The 17451-nt window shown below is 45.6% G+C and overlaps 1 protein-coding gene across 2 annotated transcripts in view; it reads left to right on the forward strand.

Moving 5' to 3' along the window:
* LOC130273000 (ATP-dependent translocase ABCB1-like) overlaps window positions 1-17451 on the forward strand; it is an 87949-nt gene that overhangs the window by 12978 nt on the left and 57520 nt on the right. For both annotated transcript variants that reach the window (XM_056519099.1, XM_056519098.1), the window contains exons 3-5: window positions 795-873; window positions 15150-15294; window positions 15422-15470. In XM_056519099.1, coding sequence (XP_056375074.1) covers window positions 795-873; window positions 15150-15294; window positions 15422-15470 — 273 coding nt within the window. The remainder of the gene's footprint in view (window positions 1-794; window positions 874-15149; window positions 15295-15421; window positions 15471-17451) is intronic.

The following is a 17451-nucleotide window of genomic DNA, read 5'->3' on the forward strand; positions in this document are numbered from 1 at the left end:
TTTATCATCACCCCCTCGTTTCATTTCATCACCTCCTTGTGCCATTGTATTACCCCATTGTGCCATTTCTCACACCCTTGTGCCATTTCATCACCACTTGTTCCATTTTATTACTCCCTTGTGCCATTTCATCACCCCCTGTACTATTTCATCACCCCCTGTACTATTTCATCACCCCCTGTACTATTTCATCACCACCTGTGCTATTTCATCACCCCCTGTACAATTTCATCACCCCCCTGTGCTATTTCATCACCCCCTGTACTATTTCATCACCCCCTGTACTATTTCATCACCCCCCTGTACTATTTCATCACCCCCTGTACTATTTCATCACCCCCTGTACTATTTCATCACCCCCTTTGTGCAATTTCATCACCCCCTTGTACGATTTTATTACTCCCTTTTACCATTTCATCATCCCCTTGGCCATTTGATCACCCCCTTGTGCCATTTCATCACCCTCTTGTGCCATTTGATCACCCCCTGGTGCCTCTCTGGCATTTTAGAGGTTTGCGGGACTGGGCGAGATTTTGCAGGACCGGCTATATGTTCTGTGACCGACTGCTCCCGCCCGCAATAACCTCAATACCGGCTGCAAGTTTTTTATTGGGTCCTGCGGGACCCACAGGATCCCAATCCTGATGCAGGGCTCCATATTATTGAAGTGATCGCCTTGGTTCACCCAATTGATCCTTATGGTTTGTTTTTTATTGTGATTAAAAAACTGTGAAAAAAATGGAAGAACTTTAACCAATTGTGTTCTGACTGGGTTATGTAACTTTCCATTACAGGAATAAAAAAAGTTTTTTCTCTGGATCGAAGGAAAAGGAAAAAGTAGAAAAACCAAAGATGATCAGTCCCTTCACAATGGTAAGAGGCTCCTGATGTAGAGCTGTGTTTCCCAAACAGGGTGCCTCCAGCTGTTACAAAACTACAACTTCCAGCATGCCCAGACAGCCGAAGTCTGTCCGGGCATGCTGAGAATTGTAGTTCTGGGAAACATTGATCTATACAGCCTGGTGCACCCCTACTAGATCCATTAAGTTTATTGAACTGAATATAGTCATCTAGTGACTACTTTTGGTAAATTTTCCAGCTGTATACTGTTATTTTTGGGGATTTGGGAAACAAGAGCCCAAAATGCATAAAAATATGAAAGCTGCAGTTACTTACCTCCCCCCCCCCCCCCCCATCCTGTGCTGATCCCCCATTCAGGCTCCAGTCGGCACCCAGGTCTTCCTTTTAAAGCAGACATGACAGTGGACATCATGGCACCCATCACCAAGCGGTGATACCTGGAGTGCAGCACGTGACTACTAAAGGCCGCTGATTGGCTGCGGCAGTCACATGACATCTGCTTTAAAAGAAAGATTAGAGTGTCAACCAGAGAGTGGACAGTGGGATAAGAGTGGGATCGGAGGAGTAAATAACATTTAGGGCCCTTTCAAAAAACACTCAAATTTTAACTCTAGCGGTCCCCATTGGGACTCTAGAGGTCCCCATTGGGACTCAGGGCTTGCTTCTAAGCTGGTGAGTATTGGCTGCTGTCAGTAGCCTGGACTCACCGCTAATGCATTAAAGGAGTACTCTGGGATATGAAAATGTGGTGTGCCAGGAGGGTAATGGTGTCTAGGGTGTTGCAGTGGTAGTGTAGGGTCTGATGGTATTGACCCTTAGATGTTGTGACGCCAGGGTGAGGTTTCCTTAGTGTAATGATCCTACCGCCAACTGTCCCATAAATGGCAGGGAGAACAAATGGAATGGCCACAGCAGATTTTATTAAGTAAACTGAAGAAACTTTACTTGCAGATTTTATGCAACGGCATTGAACATAACAGTCTTTTCAAGAGTGAACCAGGACACAGGTTCCTCACAGGTTTGCTGGGACTTGGAAGCAATGAGCTTTCTCATGCAGGCCACTGTGCTACTATTTTAGGATATTTGAACTGGTAGTAGTCACACAGGATTAGATAGGTTGAGCTTTGATTAACTCACGTTTTGTGGCTGCTGGATCTTAGGCTTTGGCCTAGCTGGATTAGAGATTTGTGCTGTTCTTGTGTACAGGATAAGATCCAGGAGATAAGTGAGAGAATTTAGTGTCAGCAGCCCCTTATATATTAAGAGGGCTGGACAAAGCTAATTGGTTGGCAAACCTGTAAGTCCTGACCCAGTGAACTCTGGGTACATCACATGACCTCTAAGGTCCTTAAACCATAGTACAACATAATTAAAGGTACGTGACCTCTAAGGTCCTATACATAGATATTCCCTATACATTAAATATACATACATTAAATAACAGATTTATATGAGGCGACTTGAAGTAAGCCCTACAGGAGAGCCCTATGAGAATGGAGGGACTCTGGCTGAGGGGACTTTAGACAGGGACAGGACCAAGTCCTGTACCGGGACACCACAAAAACGTATCCCCTATCCTAAGGGGGGGGGGGGGGGGGCGACCGCCCCCTGCGATCTCCCATACAGGGCCCAAGCAGTAAGCAGCAAGGGGGTGTGTCCGATCACCTACATGCCCCCTCAATACATCTCTATAGGAGAGCCGGAGCGCTGCATTAGAGATGTATTAAGGGGGCATATCGGCCGCCGCATCATGCGGTGGTCAAAATGTGCTATTTCAGCAAAAGCCACGGGGACCGTTAGGGAGATCGCGTTGGGCCCCGCGATCTGAATCTTATACATCTGCGGGTGGGTTTGAGGGGGCTGATACCTTTAGTAGGGTGATCATGGGGTCCTGATCAGCTGAGATGAGGGCCCAAGGTCGCCCACCTGCCACCTTGTCTGATCTTCCATCTGCTTCGGCAGCCTGTATAAGCAGAGCGCCGATAACACTGATGCTATGCTATGGCATATATTGCATGAGATAGTCCCCTATAGGTACTAGAAAATAGTAAATAAAATAATTTTAAAAAATGTGTTTATGCCCCCTCCCTAATAAAAGTTTGAATTACCCCCCTTTTTCCATTTTCTTCCCCCAAAAATTGTAAAAAAAAATATATAAACATATTTAGTATTGCTGCATGCGTAAATGTCCGAACTACTAAAATATAACGTTAATGCAACCACACAGTGAATAGCGTAAATGTAAGAAGGTCCAAAATTGCTAAAATTTTGTCACTTCATATATAAGAAAAAATAAATAAACAGTGATCAAAAAGTCCCATCTAAACGTAAATGTTACACATAAAAACTACAGATCACGGCGCAAATAATGACCCTCATACAGCCCTGTATACGGAAAAATAAAGGAGTTATAGAGGTCAGAATGGGACAATTGTAATGTCATCTGATACAAATGCACATTCTAAACACAATACACAAGTAAAAACTAAAAAAGAACTTCTGACAAACGCCATGTTACTCACCTAATAACATTATAAGAACCTCTTTTTAGCACAATCACTTCTAGCAGATGGTTCCTGTAGCTACAAATAAGATATAAACAACATTAAGGAGAAATTTGGGCAATTTGTTAGTTATTTTTGTGTGGAAAGTCTCATGTTACTAAAGCCTAATGTCAGATGGAATTACTTTAATTGCTGCTAATGTCCTTTTATCGCTAATGATTCAGGCTTAGATCTCTAATGGGCGCACACTGCTACAGGCTCCGTCCATTTCCCTAACCACTGGCGGGACAGACCGGCAGCTCTTAAAGGTATATTCACACGTCCAGGATCTGCTGTAGATATCCATGAGTCTGCAGAACATCCAGTACATGTGAATGTACCACAGATTTTATGTTGTACTTAAAGGGGTACTCCGCCCCTAGACATCTTATCCCCTATCCAAAGGATATGGGATAAGATGTCTGATCGGGGAGGGCCCGACGCTGGGGCTGCGGCACCCCAGACATCCGGTGCACGGAGTGAAATTCACTTCGAGCTGGATGACTGATGATACGGGCAGAGGCTTGAGACATCATGGTTACGCCCCACCCACTCCCATAGACTTGCATTGAGGGGGCGTGGCTGTGACATCACGAACCTCCGACGCTGCACCTGACGCTCCAAACGAACACCAGGTGCAGTAGGGAGATCGCAGGGTTCCCCAGTGGCGTGACCCCCGTGATTAGACATCTTATCCCCTATCCAAAGGATAGGCGGGGGTCCCGGCATTGGGGGCCCCCTGTGACCTCGGCTGCGGCACCCCAGACATCCGGTGTACAGAGCGAACTTCGTGCTGGATGACTGACATCACGAACGGGGTGTGGCCGTGATGTCACGAGCCTCCAGGGCTGCACCTGACACTCTAAAGGAACACCGGGTGCAGCAGGGAGATCGCGGAGGTCCCCAGTGGCGGGACCCCCCGTGATCAGACATTTTATCCCCTTTACAAAGGATTTGTATAGGGGACCCCCGCAATCTGAGCTGCGGCACCCGAGACATCTGGTGCACTGAGCGAACTTCACTCCGTGCCAAATGACTGACGATGCGGGGCGGAGGCTTGTGACATCATGGTCACGCCCTGCTCATGATGTCACAACCCCATCCCCTCAATGCAAGTCTATGTGAGGGGGCGTGGTGGCCGTGACATCACGGGCGTGGCCGTGACATCACGAACAGGGCTGTGACAACATGAGCCTCCGGCACTGGACCTGACGCAAATAGTGAATGCCAGCAGAACATGCCAGTGCTAGGATTGCTTGGTAATGCATCATCTCCAGGGCTCAAGTCCTGCAGGAACTCATGGGAACAGAGTTCCTGCACTTTTTCCACAGCAGGAACGCAGTTCCCATTAGCAGGAGTCCTGCAGGACCAGCCCTTAAAGGGGTACCCGGCCCCTAGACATCTTATCCCCTATCCAAAGGATAGGGGATAAGATGTCTGATCGCGGGGGTCCCCCTGCTGGGGACCCCCGCAATCTGGGCTGCGGCACCCCAGACATCCGGTTCACTGAGCGAACTTCGCTCCGTGCCAGATGACTGGTGATGCAGGGCAGAGGCTCGTAACGTCACAGTAATGCCCCCTCCCATAGACTTCCATTGAGGGGCCGAGACCGTGACATCATGAGCCTCCGGAACTGCACCCAACACTCTAAACGAATGCCAGGAGCAGCAGGGAGAACGTGGAGGTCCCCAGCGGCGGGACCCCTGGGATACATCTTATGCCCTATCCTTTGGATAGGGAATAAGATGTCTAGCACCCCTTTAAGTGGAAATCTTGGGTGAGTTCCCACACTTTTTCCCCAGGACTTGACCCCTGATCATCTCCATAGACGGCAATGCATTTCCGAATAGATTCTGCTGTTGAGTTGACAAGTCAATTCTTTTGGCAGGGGCCAGTATCAGGATTTCCGCGGCAGATGTTTCCACTATGTGCACGGTGCAGCAGAATCCCACTGAAAACAATGGAACTCTGCTGCAACGGAATTTATGAGAGGAATTCAGACGGATTCGGCTTGGATATTCCGTCGTGTGAACATGGCCTTAAAGCAGTGTTTCCCAACCAGGGTGCCTCCAGCAGTTGCAAAACTACAACTCCCAGCATGCTCGGACAGCCAAAGGCTGTCCGAGCATGCTGAGAGTTGTAGTTTTGCAACAGCTGGAGGCACCCTGCTTGGGAAACACTGTCTTAGAGGTCATTCATACGGGCGGATTATTTGCTGCAGTAGAGGAAAATCTGAAAATTTCCCACTATTGTAGATTTTCAGCTGACCCATTGAAGTCAATGGTAGCACAATCCGCAGTAGATTTTCTGCAGCATATATGCAGCAGAAAATCTGTCCCTAAATTGTCCAAACATGCACTCAGTGTGCTCCAACTGCTGGTCTTGTTGTACACCCCGATAAGTAGAAAGTCTATCAGGCTGCATTTGTGGGAGGAGCTTAGTATATTTAATCACCGCTGACCCCTCCCTCTGGGCGTATGCTGGGTTGGCGAACGTGACGTTTGAGGAAGGCGGTTGTCCAGCGTGCAGACTTCCCACGGTAACCTGGTTTATCCGGCCTCCAGTCTTTACTATGTTCCCACCCACGCTTCGTGTCCCCCGGGGGTCTGACCAGTCCTCCACGCCACACTCTGTCGCACGGGGTCTCGGGCGGAGGATCTGAACACCCAGTCCCCGGTTTCCACTGACTGTTGAGACCCAATTAGCTCCTAGCAGGCTATAACTACCCCTCCCCCTTATTACAATAAATAATTAAATAATAACTGACACAACAATTCAACTTTTTTATGGGTGGGGATCGGCCACAGCTTTATTTATAAAATTACTTATATAAATAACAATTTAACTGTAACAAAGACACCGATTGGCTTCTTGCCAACCCGAGAGGTGCTGCCACACCGTGCTGTGTGGAGGTCTACCCCGGGTTGACCCCGCTTTCACCGTCTTCTTACCGCCAAGCTGTGACTTACAATAAACAGAGATACAAAAAAGGGAGGGAGGGAGGGCAAAACTCCGTGTCCTGGGCAGATTGAGGGGGGGAAGGGAGGCACCACAGCTATAAATACCCAGGGGAGGGCCCCTGAAAGCCCGGGAAACTATTAGACCCCTGATTGGTGCACTCCTTCCCCCCCACCCATGGGACATACCACTATAGTTACCAACAAGTTTTTACAGGCGGGGGAGGGGGCTAAAAACCTTGCCTGTATATTTCTTAACCCCTTAACTGCTCACCAGTCAGAGGGCAAGCTAGTTATGCACAGCTTGCCCCTCCAGTCCCGGACTCTCCTCTGCTCCCTCCGTGGCGGCCTTCGGCCCCCTGCAGTGGTTATCTCTGCTGAGCCCGGCGATGCATGGGGTGGGGGTGCTCGGCCGCAGCCGGCCTGCTGGAGCGGCGGAGGAAATCCTGGCCTCTCCCTCCCTGTGGCCGAGCGGCGTGATCAGTTCCTCCCCGCTCATCACAGCGGTGCCGCCGGTCCGCGTGGCGTGCGGGGGACGGGGCCCACGGCTGTCACGGTGCCGACCAGTCTCTTACCTGGTTCCTGCGCCGGGTCTCCTCCTCCTTGCTCCCCGTTGCTCCAGGCGGCTTGAGCGCCTCCGTTGCCGGGCTGCGCGGTGCGGGGGGGGGGGGGGCGGAGCCCACGGCCCTCACGGTGCCCGGCCGGGCTCTCCTCCTCCTTGCTCCCCGTGGTTCCGGACGGCTGGATCCAACGTCCTCCCTCGTTGCCGGGGCGCCGCCACCGGGCCACATGATGTGCAAAGGGGCGGAGCCAAAAAGGAAAAAAATAAAAAATAAAAAGAGATTTTGTAAATACCAGGGCAGCCGGGTTCTAAACAACGGCCCCAACACATGCAGGGGCTCGGCTCCCCGCGGCCACCGGGCCGCATGTATGCAAATGGGCGCAGAGTTTCTCGGGCAATTCCTTCCCCCCCCCCCAGTTTTCTCACCCCAGGTTTCCCTGCCAGACTCAGGGCCACCACAGACCACGTCAGTGGTGGCAAACGTTCACATAGCGTCCATGCCGCACAGCCGGTTACAACGTTTGGGCCATGTAGTTACTTGTAACATTCATACCGTACAGTCATTCAGCAATCATCCCGTGCAGTCACTCGCAGCATTCATACCGTACAGATGCTCACAGCATTCATACCAGGCAGTCACTTATAGCATTCACACCGTACAGTCACTTATAGCTTTCACACCGTACAGTCACTTATAGCTTTCACACCGTACAGTCACTCATAGCGTTTTCACATGTACAGTCACTCATAGCGTTTTCACATGTACAGTCACTCATAGCGTTTTCACATGTACAGTCACTCATAGCTTTTTACACCGTGCAGTCACTTATAGCATTCATGCCGTGTAGTCACTTGTTGTTCACTGTGCAGTCACTTCTAGCTCGTACCGTGCAGTCACTCGTAGCATCCAAATCCCAAGAAGGTCGGCACTGCAACCAATAGTTGGTGCCCGAGGACCAATGTAACAAGAATCCAGTAGAAAGAAGGGTCCCGGCACTCAGAAGCTTTTTGAAATCTCAAAGGTTTTTATTTATGGAACATGCATAGCATACAGGGTAGGTACGCGTTACGGCTCAATAGCCTTTGTCAACCAGTACAGGTAACTGTTAGAATGCACCTTATATAATTACATCCGGTTCACAGGTACCACGTCATTAATTACTATCATTCAAAGCACATGATGTACTGTGAAGATGTATACATATTGAAAACAATATAAAATGAAAAAAGTAAAGAGACAAATCATTAATAGAAAATTTTCATAGCGGAGATTTCCGTAGAGTGCAGATTCATTTCCCGCTCTGTAAAGAAATTAGCAAATATATACATTAAGTAATGCCATTCAGGTCAACATATATCTATAATAATCGTGAAAGTTCATAATCGCGGTTCATACCGCGCGGCTCCAGAGTCCCTAAACGGTGTATCCAAAACGCTTCCTTCTGGATGAGTAATTTTTTTATATCACCACCTCTCCGTGGTTGCACGACCTCATCAATCACCTGATACTGTAATTGTGATATGGAATGGTTTTTATTGCTGAAATGTGCAGGGATGGGGAGAAGAAGATTTTGGCATCTGATACTCGATTTATGGCAATTAATGCGGTCTCCCACACGCTGGGTGGTCTCCCCCACGTATAGGAGACCACACGGGCATTTTATTATGTATATGACATTACGAGATTGGCATGTGAAAAATTTGGTAATGGGGAATTTTTTTCCGGAATATGGATGTGTAATTTGATTGCCTTTGATCACATTGCTACATTGAGCGCAGTTCAAACACGGATAAGTACCGGTGCGTTGTGTTCCTAAAAAACTTTGGCGACTTTTTTGTTTACCCCCGATGTCTGCTCTTATTAAAGTATCTTTAATATTTTTAGATCGTTTATTGCAGATCAATGGTGGGGTTTTAAATTCTTCTATTTGGGGGTAAGATTTCTGAAGTATGTTCCAATAATTTTTTACAATCTTGTCTATTTTGAATGTAAGGGGATGGTATGTTCGAATAAATGGAATAATTTTGGTTTGCTTGTTACGTTTTTCTACATTATGAGGGTAGGAGGTAACGGTGGGTTGGAAAACTTTACTGGGGTAGCCCCTTCTGCTAAATTTGTCCTCCAATTCTTTACATCTCACAGCACGTAATTCGGGGTCCGTCACTATCCTTTCTATTCTTTTTTTCTTTTTTTCTGGGAAATGGGAATAGATTTTTTCATGGAAGGGGGGTGGGCACTGGTGTAATGAAGTAAGCTATTTTTATCAGTGGGCTTACGGTATAGGTCTGTACAAAGGCCTCCTTTTCCATCTTTCTGAATGAGTGTATCCAAAAAACTGACCTGTCGTTGGTCAGCCATCATGGTAAATTTTAATTCTGCTCTTATGTTGTTAATAAAAGAAAAAAACTCATCCAGTGTCGCACGTGGTCCCTCCCAAATGCATACAATGTCGTCAATAAATCGTCGCCAAATAATGGCATGTTTTTTAAAAAGGTCATGTGAGTACACATATTGATATTCAAAATGCGACATGTATGCATTCGCATATGGAGGGGCCACGTTCGCTCCCATCGCCGAACCCCTGCATTGCAAATAGTATGTATCTTCAAACAAAAAGTAATTCTCTCTCAGAACAATATTCAACAGGTCAAGAAAAAAGTTTTTTTGTAACTCATCATAATCACTTTGATCAAGAATCCACTTAGTGGCCTCACAACCCCTATCATGTTCAATTGCAGTGTACAAACCAACTACATCAATGGTAACTAGCCATGTTTCACCTGTTATGTTTGTTACCCCTAACAACACATTCAAAAAATCACCGGTATCCAATAAAAATGCAGGAGTTTTCTGGATCAAAGGAGTTAACATCTTCTCCAATAAAACAGAAAGTGGGGAAAGTACAGAATCCATGGAGGAGACAATGGGGCGTCCCGGGGGATCGACCAAACTTTTATGAACCTTGGGCAAGATATAAAATACAGGTGTTATTGGATTCTGTATTTGTAAATAAGTGCACATCTTTTCATCGATCACCCCAAGGTCCCTATGTCTCTCTACCATGGACCTGATCTTTTTCTGAGTTTTACCCAGAGGGTTATTTTCAAGTGGTAAATAAGTACCTGTGTCTGACAGCTGCCGCATCACCTCTTTTTTATATGAAGTGGTATCCATAATGACAATGGAACCTCCCTTGTCGCCAGGTTTTATAGTAATGCTGCGGTCAGCTGCCAGATCAGATAAGGCTCGTCTCTCTAACACAGAAATGTTACCGTGGACTCTGTAATCCCCTCTTTTTATTTCTTTTACCAAATTATCAATGTCAGTTTTCACCAACTTACAATAGGTCTCCACAGGATGATAATATTTAGGAGGCATATAATGACTTTTTTGTTTAAGATTGAAATCCTCCAATTTGAGGATTCCTGGCGATGGCACCGACTCCTCAAGTCTAGTCGAGGAGTCCTGTTGGGGTCTATCTGTGGAGAAATGGGCTTTTAAACGGATCATGCGAAAAAATCGCTCCAAGTCAATGTCCAGTTGAAAAGTATCTAATCTGTCCGTAGGACAAAATGAAAGCCCCTTTTGTAACACCCCTATCTCCACAGATGACAAGCATTTAGATGAAATGTTAATAACAATATTCTCAGAGGTTAAAGTCTCGGTATTACCTGTGACCTCGTTATCACCGTTCCGGTTGGTGCGCCGATGATGGCGGCCTCCCCGCCTCCCTGGCGTCCTCGCCTTCGCTGAAAAAAAGGGGGGCGTCGGTCTCGGCGTGCCTGGAACTCGCTTCCCGAGCTGGAGGAGGAGTATCCTCCCCTGCCTTGAGAGGAGGGTCCCCGTTGAAAAAATCTATTCCCATTTCCCAGAAAAAAAGAATAGAAAGGATAGTGACGGACCCCGAATTACGTGCTGTGAGATGTAAAGAATTGGAGGACAAATTTAGCAGAAGGGGCTACCCCAGTAAAGTTTTCCAACCCACCGTTACCTCCTACCCTCATAATGTAGAAAAACGTAACAAGCAAACCAAAATTATTCCATTTATTCGAACATACCATCCCCTTACATTCAAAATAGACAAGATTGTAAAAAATTATTGGAACATACTTCAGAAATCTTACCCCCAAATAGAAGAATTTAAAACCCCACCATTGATCTGCAATAAACGATCTAAAAATATTAAAGATACTTTAATAAGAGCAGACATCGGGGGTAAACAAAAAAGTCGCCAAAGTTTTTTAGGAACACAACGCACCGGTACTTATCCGTGTTTGAACTGCGCTCAATGTAGCAATGTGATCAAAGGCAATCAAATTACACATCCATATTCCGGAAAAAAATTCCCCATTACCAAATTTTTCACATGCCAATCTCGTAATGTCATATACATAATAAAATGCCCGTGTGGTCTCCTATACGTGGGGGAGACCACCCAGCGTGTGGGAGACCGCATTAATCGCCATAAATCGAGTATCAGATGCCAAAATCTTCTTCTCCCCATCCCTGCACATTTCAGCAATAAAAACCATTCCATATCACAATTACAGTATCAGGTGATTGATGAGGTCGTGCAACCACGGAGAGGTGGTGATATAAAAAAATTACTCATCCAGAAGGAAGCGTTTTGGATACACCGTTTAGGGACTCTGGAGCCGCGCGGTATGAACCGCGATTATGAACTTTCACGATTATTATAGATATATGTTGACCTGAATGGCATTACTTAATGTATATATTTGCTAATTTCTTTACAGAGCGGGAAATGAATCTGCACTCTACGGAAATCTCCGCTATGAAAATGTTCTATTAATGATTTGTCTCTTTACTTTTTTCATTTTATATTGTTTTCAATATGTATACATCTTCACAGTACATCATGTGCTTTGAATGATAGTAATTAATGACGTGGTACCTGTGAACCGGATGTAATTATATAAGGTGCATTCTAACAGTTACCTGTACTGGTTGACAAAGGCTATTGAGCCGTAACGCGTACCTACCCTGTATGCTATGCATGTTGCATAAATAAAAACCTTTGAGATTTCAAAAAGCTTCTGAGTGCCGGGACCCTTCTTTCTACTCGTAGCATCCATGCCGCACGTTGCTACACGGCCTACGCTCATATCTTTGCTCCACACGTAACACATACACGGTACCTACACTCATTTGCGTACTGCTTTCGCGACACATGGCAGTTTCCATACTGCACGTAGGTCACGGTGCGCGTAGTCACTCATAGCGTTTCATACCGTGCAGTCACTCATAGCATTTCATGCAGTCGTTCATACCGTACAGTCACTCAATAAAAAAAATAAAAATAAAATGTGTATATATATATATATATATAGTACATACATGCGTTGTAGCATTATATGCAGGAGGTGCAGTTACAGTGGCGTATACAGTACACAAGGTTATAGTAGTATGCAGTAGGTTACAGGGTTAGGTACACTCGTGGCGTATTTGCAGTGGGTACGTTGTAGTATCATATACAGTACATACGCTCACAATGTTATATTGCAGTGGGTAGTTAGTATTGTATACAGTCCATGCGCTCATAGTGTTGTTGCAGTGGGTATAGTTAGGTCGTATACCAGTCTACATGCTATAGTGTTATTTGTAAGGGTCACAGTCATAGCTGCTGTATACAGTAAATACGCTCATAGTATCACATGCAGTAGGTACAGTCAGGATAGTTTGCAGTATATATGCGCAGTGTCATATGCAGGTGTACAGTCACACTGGTAGGGTGTACAGTACATACGCTCATAGTGTTATAGGCGGTAGGCACAGTTAGGTGGCACAGTGCTTATGCTCAGTGTCAAACACAGTAGGTACAGTTAGGGTAATTTGCAGTACATATGTGCAGTGTCATATGCAGTGGGTACAGTCACACCGGTATGGTACACTGTGCATACGCTCATAGTGTTATGGGCGGTAGGCACAGTTAGGTGGCATACAGTGCTTATGCTCAGTGTCATATGCAGCAGGTACAGTTAGTGTTTTTGTTACAGCACGTATACTCATAGTGTCATATGCAGAACCCACAGTTAGTGTTGCCTACAGTACATGCGCCCATAGTGTCTCATGCAGCAGGTACAGTTACTGTTGTGTTCGTTGTGTCACACGCTACGTGTACAGACATAGGGTCATACAGTCAGACCTTGGGCACTGTTCGTGTGCTTGTCGTGGTCATATTGCACTTACGTGTGCCGTCCTTTCCATACATACGCAGGTCGCTGTCCAGAACATATGCTCATAACCATTGTCATATATAGCTTTATACTGTCTTACCATACACACGCTCATAGCTTGCACTGTTCATACGCCCATGGAGTTACACGGAATATTCTATACATACGTTCGTACCTTCATACTTTACAGATGCTCATAGATTGTTCTCTACAATCATTAATAGTTACACTGAATATTCCTCGGTGCCAGTATACTTCGCATACGTTTAAGCTAGCACTGAACATACGTTTGTAGCATTCCACGGTGCGTACGTTGCAGTTTGTGGTCAGCATTAATTTGTTTAGTCCATTCAGGCAACATCACGCGAGTGTCCATCACGTCCACAGCGTTATTCAAAGATATGTCACGTCTACAGGTACGAGGTTTGAGTTAGATTGTCTTGTTACAGGCAAGATGATTACGCAAATACCTGTAACATCTACAGGCACGAGGATACGCAGGATCTGTCTAAACTACATGTACGATAGGCAAGCAGACACCGATCATGCCTACAGGACACAATGCTTGTAAATGCAGCAGGTACAGTTAGTGTTTTGTTTACAGCACGTACACTCATAAGTGACACATGCAGGAGCCACAGTTAGTGCTGGATACAGTACTTGCACTCATAGTGTCCTTAGGCAGCAGGTACAGTTTCTGTTGTGTGTATTTCATGCGCCCGTTGTGCTATATGCAATGTGTACAGACAGTGTTAGACACTCAGGCATTGGGCACTGTTCGTGTGCTTGTCATGGTCATATTGCACTCACGTGTGCCGTCCTTTCCATACATACGCGGGTTGCTATCCAGAACATATGCTCATAACTGTTGTCATATCTAGATTCATTCTGTTTTACCATACACATAGCTCGCACTGTTCATATGCTCGTTGTGTTATATGCAATGTGTACAGACAGTGTTAGACACTCAGGCCTTGAGCACTGTTCGTGTGCTTGTCATGGTCATATTGCACTCATGTGTGTCGTCCTTTCCATACATACGCGCGTTGCTATCCAGAACATATGCTCATAACTGTTGTTGTTGTATCTAGCTTCATACTGTCGTACCATACACATAGTGCGCACTGTTCATACGCTCATTGTGTTATTTGCAATGTGCACAGATAGTGTTAGACACTCAGGCCTTGAGCACTGTTTGTGGGTTTGTCGTGGTCACTTTGCACTCACGTGTGCCGTCCTTTCCATACATACGCGGGTCGCTATCCAGAACACATGCTTATAACTGTTGTCGTATCTAGCTTCATACTGTCTTACCATACACATAGTTCGCACTGTTCATGCGCTCATTGTGTTATTTGCAATGTGCACAGATAGTGTTAGACACTCAGGCCTTGAGCACTGTTTGTGGGTTTGTCGTGGTCATATTGCACTCATGTGTGTCGTCCTTTCCATATGTACGCGGGTCGCTATCCAGAACACATGCTCATAACTGTTGTCGTATCTAGCTTCATACTGTCTTACTATACACATAGCTTGCACTGTTCATACGCTTGTTGTGTTATATGCAAGGGGTACAGACAGTGTTAAACACTAAGGCCTGGAGCACTGTTCGTGTCCTTGTCGTGGTCATATTGCACTCACTCGTGCCGTCTTTTCAAACATACGCGGGTCGCTATCAAGAACACATGCTCATAACTGTTGTCGTATCTAGCTTCGTACTGTAATATAATGATACCGTACGGCTTTCCAGGCATGCTGAGAGTTGTAGTTTAAACACTAGTGGGTATGGCCTTTTGTGATTTTGAGCAATTTTGACCCAATTGATGGGGTTTCTCAGCTTCTAACATCCTATTACCAGCAGGACCTTAGTAGATGTGAAATTGTCCCAAATTCTTGATGATGCTTTAGGTTATGTTGCGATATATATATATATATATATATATATATATATATATATATATTGTTATTATATATATTATTATTTTATTTTTATTTAATTTTTTTATTTATTATTATTTTTTTTTCCAGTTCCGATATTCTGGAGGAGTAGATAAACTTCTTATGTTGGTTGGCACAATAGCAGCGATGGCCCACGGTGCCGGCCTGCCACTCATGATGCTGGTCTTTGGAGATATGACGGACACCTTTGTTGATACTGGAAAAAATATGACCAGTGAGTATAGTGTCATGGCAGCCTGTATTGTGGACTGTAAAATACTCTATAACAATATCCTATAAAATAAATACGTTATAATGCACACTATCAAAACTGAATAAGCTGAATATTTTGTTTTGTACAGTGGAATCCATGATGAATGCGACCATTGTGCTAGAGGATAAAATGACCACGTAAGTACAGTTTTTACATCACCCACCATATGTCACTATCTTGTTGGAAAAGCAGATGACATATATTATCAGCAGATAAAGTTATGCTTTGAGACCACTAAAACACTGTATTAGATTAACAGCTATTCCATAATATACACTCACTGGCCACTTTATAAGGTACACCTCTCTAGTCCTGGGTCGGACCCCTTTTATACTTTCTACAAGGTGCTGGAAACAATTCCTCATAGATTTAGCTCCATACGGACATGATGACATCACACAGTTCCTCCATATGGACATGATGACATCACACAGTTCCTCCATATGGACATGATGACATCACACAGTTCCTCCATATGGACATGATGACATCACACAGTTCCTCCATATGGACATGATGACATCACACAGTTCCTCCATATGGACATGATGACATCACACAGTTCCTCCATATGGACATGATGACATCACACAGTTCCTCCATATGGACATGATGACATCACACAGTTCCTCCATATGGACATGATGACATCACACAGTTCCTCCATATGGACATGATGACATCACACAGTTCTTCCATATGGACATGATGACATCACACAGTTCCTCCATATGGACATGATGACATCACACAGTTCCTCCATATGGACATGATGACATCACACAGTTCCTCCATATGGACATGATGACATCACACAGTTCCTCCATATGGACATGATGACATCACACAGTTCCTCCATATGGACATGATGACATCCAATATGAGACTCTCCGGTTCCACCACATCCCTGCGGGGATCTATTGGATGAGATCTGGTGACTGTGGAGGCCATTGGAGTCATGTGACCTCATTGTCCTGTATGAGATTGTCATGTGACCTCATTGTCCTGTATGAGATTATGTCATGTGACCTCATTGTCCTGGATGAAATGATGTCATATGACCTCATTGTCCTGTATGAGATGATGTCATGTGACATGGGGCATTATCCTGCTGGAAGTATCATCAGAAGATGGGTCCACTGTGGTCATAAAGGGATGAACATGGTCAGCAACAATACTCAGGTAGGCTGTTCTGTTTATACTACACTAAGTTGGTACTAAGGGGCCCAAAGTGTGCCAAAAAAATGTCCCCCTCCACCATTACACCACCAGCCAAATTCTGACCCTGTCATCTGAATGCCACAGCTGGAATGGAGACTCCTCAGACCAGGTTCTTCCAGTCTTCCATTGTGCAGTTTTGGTGCCTATGTGTATTGTATCCTCAGTTTCCTGCTAACTTTTTTCTAATATGTACTGGGGCCATTAGAGTTCCCCCAAATTAAGGAGCAGAATGTAAGTGCCCTGGAGGTTTTCACCCTTTATGCCACTCCAGGGTGTGGAAGCTGGACTAAGCTGCTAGATGATGCCAGGTTGCTTAGAAAGAGTGGGTAGGAGCTGGTCCAGCAGACCAGGAGACACCGGTGGATCACACGAAAGGTTTAGGCAAGACAGGGAAAGGTCAGGACGTAAGTTGTGGGCAGCCAGCACAATAGCATAGTCAGGTTTAGGCAAGAGAACCAAGGCAGATGGCACAGATACAGTGTAAGCAATCTGGGTCAGGTACAGGAGAGTAAGTACGCTACACAGGGGTCATGAAGAGTCAGGAGATCTGGCACCAGTTACATACAGGAATCAAAATCAAACAGCTTCTCAGGACACCTATGGAAAACCACAGGGTTACTCAGGAAGAGGTTAGTTGGTCGAGCAGCCTTAAAGGGGTATTCCGGGCAAAAATATCTTATCCCCTATCCAAAGGATAGTTTCCGGGACTGGGGATGTGATGTCATGCCACGCCCCCTCCATTCATGTCTATGGGAGGGAGCGTGACGGCCGTAGAATGCGGGTGCTTAAGCGATATTGCGGTGGGGTCCCAGCAGCGGGCCCCCCGCAATCAGACATCTTATCCCCTATCCTTTGGATAGGAGATAAGATGTTTTTGCCCGGAATACCCCTTTAAAT

The sequence above is a fragment of the Hyla sarda genome, chromosome 5 (genome assembly GCF_029499605.1).
Source record: "Hyla sarda isolate aHylSar1 chromosome 5, aHylSar1.hap1, whole genome shotgun sequence".
In the NCBI taxonomy this organism is placed as follows: Eukaryota; Metazoa; Chordata; class Amphibia; order Anura; family Hylidae; genus Hyla; species Hyla sarda.